General features: G+C 41.7%; 1 protein-coding gene across 1 annotated transcript; it reads left to right on the top strand.

The window, feature by feature from the left end:
* LOC137293906 (mannan endo-1,4-beta-mannosidase-like) lies at positions 1 to 8872 on the top strand. Its single transcript, XM_067824717.1, has 11 exons — positions 1 to 60; positions 390 to 441; positions 1738 to 1872; positions 2319 to 2414; positions 2775 to 3044; positions 3978 to 4163; positions 5056 to 5261; positions 5581 to 5801; positions 6496 to 6649; positions 7934 to 8005; positions 8431 to 8872. Exons 1-11 carry the CDS (start codon positions 58 to 60, stop codon positions 8680 to 8682), a joined length of 1647 nt encoding a protein of 548 aa, XP_067680818.1. The 5' UTR covers positions 1 to 57; the 3' UTR covers positions 8683 to 8872.
* The last annotated feature ends 1483 nt before the right edge of the window (positions 8873 to 10355 follow it).

Genomic DNA, 10355 nt, shown 5'->3' with positions numbered 1-10355 from the left:
GTCATACCTACGTATATAGATTAGGCACAACCACCAGAGACATTCCAGGTGGAACCAATGGTGAGGATACTTTAAACTGCTTCTTAAAATATTTGCAATGTTTCTTTGCGTTTCTTCTGACATTATACTAGCGAATTGTCCAAACTGGCAGAGGGAACTATGTCAGATTTAACCTCCCAGACTAGTCTTTGCGCGCAAAAGAACACAATGGCGGCGACAATAATATGAACGGTGATGAAAGAGTGCTCACAAAACAGGTGCCCATGACCTGTTAAACATTCTTGGGTAGGAATAGAGCACAAGGTGTTCTTATTCTGCTTTATGTTTCATTGAAGGCTTAAACAAATATCTTTTATCGGTGAACATTTCTAATTTTTAATTTTTTTCAGATGTGGTCCGTCATCACATTGTGCGCTGCGCTGCTCTACTATGTAGCAGCAGGTAAGTCGTTGCTAGAGTTCGGTGAAGATATTCAAGTCCAACAGGCGATAAGTGACTCTTTTCGGCACTCGGGATATTAATAACTTCACAAATCAAAATGAAGATGAATACGTGCATGTTTATCACATGTAATGACACGGAACGAACAAGTAAAGCTCAGTGCGTGACAAGAAGATATATTTGGGATTAAGAGGAATTGTTTTTTTGTTCAAATGTTATCAGAGTTAGCATTTTACCCACATCCTTTTGGAGATATAAAGGTGTCAAAAAGTGATTTCAGTCATTTTCAGGGGCTTTCTCACAGTCACATTTATCCCATCTCAGACTCAAAACCATAGACGATGTTTGCAATGACCTAAACTGCCACAAAACGCAGGATGGTCTGGGACAAAACAAGTAAATGCCGTGAAGGTTTGAACCTTGTAAAGGTTTTTGTTGTTGTTCGAGCCATGCTTAATGGAAGTAATCCTATTCGTACTACCCGATGTATATCTACCATCATACCTCGTCAGCATCTGTTTGCGCTGGTCCGTTCCGCAAAGTACAGACTAAGATCCTGCTCCACAAAATATTGACCTGGACCCAGATTCATAGAGTACTGGCCTGCACCCAGTTGCACCCAGTTTTGACAAGGAACCAGGTCCACATATTGAGTAGGATCCAGTTCCATAAAGTATTGGCCTCAAGATCCATTGAGTATTAGGCAATCTAGCTGAACAAAACTGGACCCAGTTTCAAAGATTATTGGCCAGGACCCGGTCTCACAAAATATTAATCTGGACCCAATTCCACAAAGTATTGACCAGGACCCAGTGGCCCCTTTCACAAAGCTCTCGTAAGCCTAAGGTCTCGTAACTCCTACGATATGTATTACGATACACCGCTAAGGGCGTTTCACTTACGAGAGTTTTGTGAAACGGGCCCCAGTACAACAAAGTATTGACCACGACCCGGTACAACAAAGTGTTGACCTGAACCCAGTTCCACACAGTACTGACCTTAACCCAGTTCCACACAGTACTGACCTTGACCAAGTTCCACACAGTATTGACCAAGACCCAGTTTCACAACGCACGGACCAGGACCCAGCTCCTCACAGTATTGTTTGTGTCTAGCTCCACATAGTATTGACAAAGTACGGTTGATACATATCCGGCTTAGATATCACCTCACTAGTCATTGTGTTTTTTGTCATTATTAAGAGCGAGCCCTACTGATTACAGGGTCATACTTCACGTAGTTTAATGTTTGACTACCACTCTCCACTATTACTTTTCAGTTATCATTCTATTTCAGAGCAGCTTGTAATACTTGATAAGTCCGTTAGCTTCTCAGAAGCCGAGCAGGCGTGTGTTGCTAAAGGTGGTCATCTTGCGTCCATCCATGACCGAAACCATAACGACAGGCTGAAGGACATATGCAGAGGTTCTGGTAAGTTCAATATCTTGCTGCATGAAATATGAGTGATTTTTCCTATCCCGGCTGTAGTCATGGATGCTAGTGGTGGCTGTTACATCTAACCAGGGTCTTCATCCCGCTGCGAAGACCATGGTTAGAAGCAACAGCAAAGACTAGGGACATCAGAAGAGGCAACCGTCGGAATCCGTTGGGCAAGGCCCGCTTGCACAAAGCGATCTTAATCTTGCTACTACTCTCCTATGCCTATGGTATCAATGGGATATACAGTTATCGTAGCGCAAAGATCGCTTTGTGCAAGTGGGCCCAGGCTTACTGGCTGGGCTGATGGATGTCATTTTACTCCATCTGGGTAGACTGATCCTCATGATGGCACACACGGGGTTTAAAGCAATATTATTGAATGCAGCTTTAAATGTAAACCTAAAACCAAAACCATTTCTGCTGTTATGATATTCCAGGTTCTCCACACAACTGCTGGATCGGTCTAAAGTATGACGGACAAGGGTGGAAGTGGACCGATGGAACCTCTTTGGATTACGAAATGTGGCATGGCGGTAACCAATTTACCCTTCGTAAATTCTTCCAATATCGTATCCTTGAGTGACGTCTTAAAAGCTGTAGTTATTGTGAAATGGGTGGATTTTAATTTCATTGTTGTTTTCAAATACGTACAAGCACCGACAACCACACCAAAGTTTAAATATTTATTGAATGAATAAACGTTTCGAAGTGCATAAATCAAATTACCTTCGTTTTCGTGTTCATAAAAGATATATACTCACTGAACGGTTTTGCCAATTCCCGAATCTCGCAGGTTTAAAGAATGTAGTAGTTTAAGTTATGTAGATCTTAGATATTTAACAGTTTAGTTAAAGGTGAAAAGAAACTGTGAATATTTTTTCTGTCTATTCCAGCAAGTCCAACGACTGAGACCGGGACAGTGTGTGCAGCTATGGTTCGTCAATACTCCGACGTTGGCGAGTGGATATCAGAAAGTTGTGACTCTCCTGCGACGAAAGCAGTGGCACTGTGTTCCATTGGTGCAAGCCAGAACCCCAACACAGGAAACCAGAACACACCAAACCCGAACACAGGACACACCAACCAACCAGTTACGGCACAACCAGTGACTGCAAAACCCGTTACCATGGCAGTACCTGATTTAGGGAAAGCTCCAGCTCGAAGTACGTGAAGACGTCATATATATATAAATGGAATCTCTTTAAATGTTATATTGATATACACAAAACCAGTTCTTCTCCAATATAGGGTACATGCAAATGTTATTTATGTCCAAATGGTGAGTTTGGTGTGTGAAGCCAATTTCTGGTGTCCCCAGCTGTGATATTGCAGGAGTATTGGTGAAAGCGACGTAAAACGATACTCACTCATTCACTCAGCACTCACGTGAATGTGTGATACCCATGAATGTGGCTGTGATGTAGACGGATCTTTAAACATTATGAAGGCCAATCTAAGATTGACAAGTTTTGGTTTCTGGAATGCCTTGGGTCAGCCAACATGCAAAATAATTACGAAGCCATATGAGACTTTGACATACGTGTCCTCACGTGTCCTATATTTGAAAGATGTGTTTATGTGTTTCCACTATCAATTGTTGATTTCGAAAAAGAAATACTCAAAAGATCAGTCAACATTTCGGACACCTGCTGCTTGATGAAGTTAGAGTCAGGTGACATCAAAACTAGGAATTATAATTATAATGTGACCAGGAAACGGAAACAAGAATGCTGTGTGGGCAGCAAGTCAGCTGCATGCTGTGAAATGTATTTGACCCGTAACATGGTGGTGGTTTGGCCATATTTATAATGCGTTATCCCACACACTCTCCACTATCTGTGGACGATAACTCCTCCCTTTGTTTTACGTGACCTCATACTATCAGATAACACTTCACGTTGTTTTCGAAGATCCCATACTATTAAATAACTCCTCGCGTGCTTTTCTTTGATCCCATGCTTTCAGACAACTCCTCACGTTGTTTTCCGTGACCTGTATCCTTTACGTTGTTTTCCGAGACCTGTATCCTTTACGTTGTTTTCCGTGACCTGTTATTTACCGAGACCTGTTAGGTAACTCTTCACGTTGTTTCCCAGAAGGTACACGGTTGACCGTGAAGGGGACTGACTTTGTAAAAGACGGCAAGAAGGTCTTTCTATCCGGCGTCAACCAGGCCTGGATAGCCTACGGCTACGACTTCGGAGACAACAACTACGAATACAGACACCTTGAGTTTGAAAAGTACCTGAAGCTGGTAGCCGACAATGGCGGCAATTCTATTCGTATGTATATCACAGCATACAATTCAACATTATTTAAGACGTTTTGATATTTAGTGAGTGATTAAGTTACTAATTATCGAAACATCAGCAATATTTCGGCCATACAGTGATCAGTGTCGTACAACTGCTGGATACAGAATGTTTTTCTGAGCATGTGTTAGAATAACAGTTCATAAACAAATACGCAGGAATTTGGAATCAAAACAAATGTTTTCTGTTCTTACCATACATGTTATTGTGTGTCTTCTATCACAATCCCCACAATTCAGTGACACCACCAATTCCTTTTCACTACGCTGTCTAGGACACAAAGAGAAGATTGTTATAACTGAGAGCATGACAATAATCTTTACTGAAGTCTAGAGCCTAGATTTTCGAATCTCTCTTAGAGCTAAGATAGTCGTAAGTCAATGAAACGTGCTTACGATTATTTTAGCGCTAACAGAGCTTCGAAAATATAAGTCCAGGTTTCTTTAATTTTGTGGGAAGTCTATCAAACGTCCAGGAATACAAATTTTGGCATTACCAATACAACAACAACGGGGATATGAAATGCTAAACTCGGATGGTTGTCTTTGATTTTCAAAGTCATGTTTGCTTTTTCTAAATAACGTAGATACGTTCACCGATATATAATTCAAATCCACATTTTAAGTGAGTTACAGTTTGTCTCCGCACATAAGCAATGTAAAGATTATTGCAGGAAGTACAATGCGCGAACGCTTGTATTCATATCACATGTACAAACGTACGAAACTACGTATACGGGTACGGGTACAACAAACTGAATTTAACAGGCAGGTTTGTCGATATATAATCACCAGCTATGGTTGCAACCAACTAAAATTAGTAGGGCTTTTGATTTACCGCAGTTCACTATATGTTCGTCTAGGTGTGTGGGTGCACATCGAGGGTGCTGTCACTCCCCATTTTGACTCATCCGGCATGGTCGTGAGCCTGGATCAGAAGGGCACCTTCATCAGCGACATCAAGAAGTATCTTCGGAAGGCCCTGGAGTACAACATCCTCATCTTCTTCTGCCTGTGGAACGGGGCTCTCGCACAGAACGACCACTTCAAGCTGGACGGGCTGATCAAAGTAACACTTCTATCTTGAGCTAGTTAACAGTTAACACCAGCACAGTCCAAATATCAGATGTGCAAAGCCCAGTTATCAGATCTACCCGTGATGAATTGGTCTGCTTGCCGTTTGAGCTGACAAACGGGATAACCTGTAAGCAAAGGTGCAACCTGACGGAAAGGGAATATAATCTCGTGTACTGAAAAATGAAACATTTTGAGGTGCTTTTCATCAAACGTTTGCTTTATGGTCCACAAGATGCACTACTTTTTCTACATTATCTTGCCAAGTATTGATTTAACAGCGAATACCAAAACCCTATAATTTACACTTTCAGGACGAAACTAAGCTGCAGTCGTACATAGACAATGCGCTGATCCCGTGGGTGAAGGCAGTGAAGGACGAACCTTCAATGGGAGGCTGGGACATCATCAACGAGATGGAGGGAGAAATCAAGCCAAACCTGGCCAACGCAGAGCCGTGTTTCGACACAAAGTTCCTGCTGAACTCCGGTGCGGGTTGGGCGGGCCAGAAGTACACGGCAGAGGAGTTTCTCAAGTACGTATACCTGGACTCGCTTGCACAAAATGACAGGGTGGGAGCTAGGTCTACTGTGAAGAAGTCGTCATAGGGCAACGCTCACGTAGTGCAAGATGAGACAGGAGATAATTTCCCCAAACAATGTCAGTATTAAAACTGGGTAGTTTCGGTACGGCACCATCAGTTTTCGCGTGCCAAGTTCATCCTCCAGCGTAGCAAACATCGCTTTATGAAACGGGTCTCTGATTCTGGACAACTGTATCGCCTTTGCATGTGTTTGTGACGGCCCAATGCCGGGTGTCATCTTTTCGCGTACACTGGATTCGTCGCTATCTGATAGTGATACATAAACACGTGTTTCTTATATAGTATGAATTTAATGGAGCCCACTTTAGTGGGGATTTCTTATAATTACAGAATGATGTGGGTCGCTTTTGTTTCAAAACAAAAGGCTCTTCCAAAGATTTTCAGTTCTTTCAAAAAGGTTAACTGATTTAAAACGAACTTGGTGTTCACTCTTCAACTTTTGTTGTGCTTGATGTTAAACACATTCAGCAATATTTCAGCAACATGTAGGGCCTGCAAACAAGCTAGTCAAGTACAGTCAGTCAGTAGAGATTGTAACAAACTGTGTATTATGGCTTTTTTCGTTACTTCATATGTGCAATAAAATGTAGAGTCAGTCATTACAATTCACGTTTTCATTCTTCAGATTCATAAACTGGCAGGTGGATGCTATCAGACAGGTTGACCCCCAGGCGCTCGTCACGGCTGGGTCATGGGAGGCCAGGGACAATGTTGACAAATGGGGAGGCTTCAATTTGTACAAAGACGAGTGCCTTGTAAAGGCTGGTGGCAAAAAGATGGTAATTTGACAAATTTTTCACTGGTATTACAATTTGTACCTGACAAAATCCGCATGAGCAGATATGATCGACTTGGTTACATGTGACCTCTAACCCTAGCAGATAGCAAATCTATTGTTGAAAACTGGCAGTGTTCTCGACGTTGTCTCTCTAAACTGACGCAAGACGTGTATTTGACATAAAGAACAACATGGGTCTTTGGGCTGTGTATGTAAGGACTGGCTAACATTAAGTAAAATCACTTTATTTTCGGCCAGGCTAATGTCAAGTAAATTATATATTTTGGACATCAACATTCACTCTAGTTTTAACCCGTGACGTTAAACCATATATTTTGTCTACAGAAGCCTAGAGGGGACATTATCGAGTTGTCCTTACTAATCAAAAAGTGTGACAATTAACAGAAGGACGATAATGCTAAATTTTATTACATTTGTCGCTTGTCACAATATTGTTTTCTATAAAGGGTGGCCAATGCAAGAACGTTACAATGTCCTTTCTTGGAGACTGCATAGCTGTTATATCCTTTCAGCATGTGAACATTCATTACATGTATACTCAATGCATTGGTTGATAGCTTGAAGAACGACCATGGTACAACGCCTTGAATTCACGCCAGGTTCTTGGTTTGTTTTAAGAGCCGCACATGGTTAAACTCAGCATGATTTGTAAACAGTGCAAGTTGGCTGATGAAAAAAGTATTTGTTAGGGGTAACGTAAACGAAGAATATGGAAAACATCCATTCATTGGTTAGATGGTTACGCTTGTGATATGTTTTCGGCGTAAACAAAGAATATGGAAAACATCCATTACTTAGGTAGATGGTTACGCTTGTGATGTGTTTTCGGCGTAAACAAAGAATATGGAAAACATCCATTACTTAGGTAGATGGTTACGCTTGTGATGTGTTTTCGGCGTAAACAAAGAATATGGAAAACATCCATTACGTAGGTAGATGGTTACGCTTGTGATGTGTTTTCGGCGTAAACAAAGTATATGGGAAACATCCATTACTTGTAGAGATGTAGAGATGTAGAGATGGCATCAAAATCAGGTAATATGATACACCCAGCCTTAACACCCATACTGCATATCTTGACCATGTTGAACAGTAACCTGATACCTCCTGTAGCTAGTTCCACATCAACAAACATTTTTGGAGGGTGGGAGGTGTCATGCTAATTACTGAACAACACGTTTACTACTGCTGAGAGATCCTAAAAGATAGGGACTTTTCTAGCACTAGGACTACTTACATGGTTACGCTTGTGTTATGTTTTCAGGGCACGCTGACATTTTATTCGAGCCATACCTACTCATGGCAAGGGAAATACAGCGAGTTCTCTCCCTTTAAGGTGAGTTCCGTTGGCTCGTAAGCTCCTCTTTGGCTATTCACATTATGATGTTGGGTATGATGTTGGTATTGTGGTACTTGGTCGTTACAGGATCCGATGATTGAGGATTCGAATAACCGATTGTGATCCTTTCTCGTGGGTTTCACCATTTACGTAAACGTTTACGACATGGATCTTGGGATTTCGTCCACATTAATCTGAAGTGCCAAGGATGACTACTTGATACAATAGCCTGTTCAAAAGAGAATTATGGACAGAGCGATAATCGTAACTGAGACCTACTGTCGTGAGTCATATAGTTTAACAAGGACTTAGTGGTAGCGTTAAGATCACTTGAGGATCATGACACTGATAAATAAGTTGCGTCGGCAATGGTGTACGCGTGGTAGTCAGACGGTCAATTCATACAAGTACTCGACTTTCAGCACGTCTTCGCCGACTACGACCTTAACAAGCCGTTGGTTGTAGCCGAGTTTAACCAGGTGTCCGGGGCAGGGATGGACATCGTTGACCAGTTCAAACACCTGTACACCAGTGGCTACGCTGGAGGATGGACCTGGCACGCGAAGGCTGATGGCTCCAACACTGACTCAACAGCCAATCAGATGCGAGGACTCCTTTCACTGAAGGGCAAGGACGACCAGACGGAGGGAGGCCAGATTCCACTCACGCTGTGATCAATCAGAGACTAGTCCAGCTCTAACATGCAATGTATTGTTAAAATTAATCGTTTGCACATTTGCGTGGACAATGCCTTTTTTCAATGAGATCAAGAGAAAATAAATATCAAGAGTTTTGTAAGTTTATTGACCCTCTATTCTGTAACATTTGATGTATTGACTTACAACAGTTTGGTACTTCTTTAAATGAACGGCATCTGTTGTCTGCCATATCAAAGTGATAAAACAGCAGAGGATGCGGACCTTTAACACACAAAGCTATGATTGATAGTGAGAGTGTATGCTTAGGCTTCTGAGACTGCAGGATGCGACGAGGAGAGTAGCGTCCCTTAATCGTGACAGAATCTTATGATAGTGGGTTTGATTCCAGCACCACGCCTGCATCACTCTGGGTTCCCTTACATGCCGTCAGGGCGTGATTTAACAGGAATACTGGTCAAAACGGTGTTGAGCGAAATTCTCTCAAGCTACGAATGGTACTAATGGCAAAAATTTTAACTCAGTCTTTTATGTCGTCCAAAAAGCTGTAAAAGGAAGAGAAAGCTTAAGAGAAAACCCAAACATTTAGACAAAAAATCCCCAACAAAAACAACAAACAAACAAAACGAACACAAGACCGGGACCCTCCGTACCCCTTCACCTCATCGTTTATCCGAAGGTTCAGTACATGCTCTTTAAGTTAAATTACCCATGTGGATCAGTTTTATATCCTCATTCTTACATTCAACTGTTATTCTGATACTGCTCTACTCAGTAACTTGACATAATAACCCAATCCAAAACTATCCTCACAAACTAGTCACTTGGGCTCTGAGAAGACTACCAAAGCCAGACAGACATAGCTGAAAGAGGTGAACCAAATCCTGTTCAGTCAGCTATGTGAGTTGCTGTTTCTCGCGCCCTTGATCATGATAATGAAACGTTTCTCAGGCACCTTTTTTCAAAAGTGACGAGGGTGGGAGGATTTTTAAAAACAATTTTAATAGAAAAAAAAATTAACGAGGCAGAAGCACATTTTTATTTTTTTCCCTCAGAAATGAGTTAATGAGTTGTAGATTCAGTCACACTCGTTCTTACAGACAGGAAAGCAGTTTCCACCCCTGGTTAGCCACAGAGTTTGTATCTTACGTGCAGTTTCTAAGCAGGTGTGAAAATACCACAGAACAAGCCACAATGTTCGGAAATTACTGGATTGCTGCCATTTCGACAGGTTAAAGATAAACATGTTTTCTATGCTACGTAGCAATGGGATAAACTTATTTGACTCAGCGTGAACGTTGTACAATTCAGTCACCAACTTTCCAGTTTGGCAGTTTTATTTGGTGCAGACAACATATTAAGAAATCAGAAGTCGGCCGGATCAGAACAGTTAGTATATATCGATTCTAAACTCCTCAAGAGTATAAATTTCAGTGAACAGATATGTCATTAATGGAGTCAATGACAACCTCGATGCATCTGAGGCAACCAATTCTAATGTTACAAAGAAAGAAGTTAACGAATGTCCAGATTAGAATGTCCAAAAACCCGGATGTCTGGACACACCACTGTTACACCAGGACATCTGTCCCTCAGGCACTATTACTCCGAGTAACTTACTGACCGTTCTCAACGAGGTAAAAGTCCATTTGCCAACAAAATGTGAGGTCGAAAACCTGAGGAAGATTGAT

Source organism: Haliotis asinina, chromosome 8, assembly GCF_037392515.1.
Source record: "Haliotis asinina isolate JCU_RB_2024 chromosome 8, JCU_Hal_asi_v2, whole genome shotgun sequence".
Classification (NCBI taxonomy): domain Eukaryota; kingdom Metazoa; phylum Mollusca; class Gastropoda; order Lepetellida; family Haliotidae; genus Haliotis; species Haliotis asinina.
Note: the sequence above shows the minus strand (reverse complement) of the source record. Positions and strands in the feature narration are given on the sequence as shown.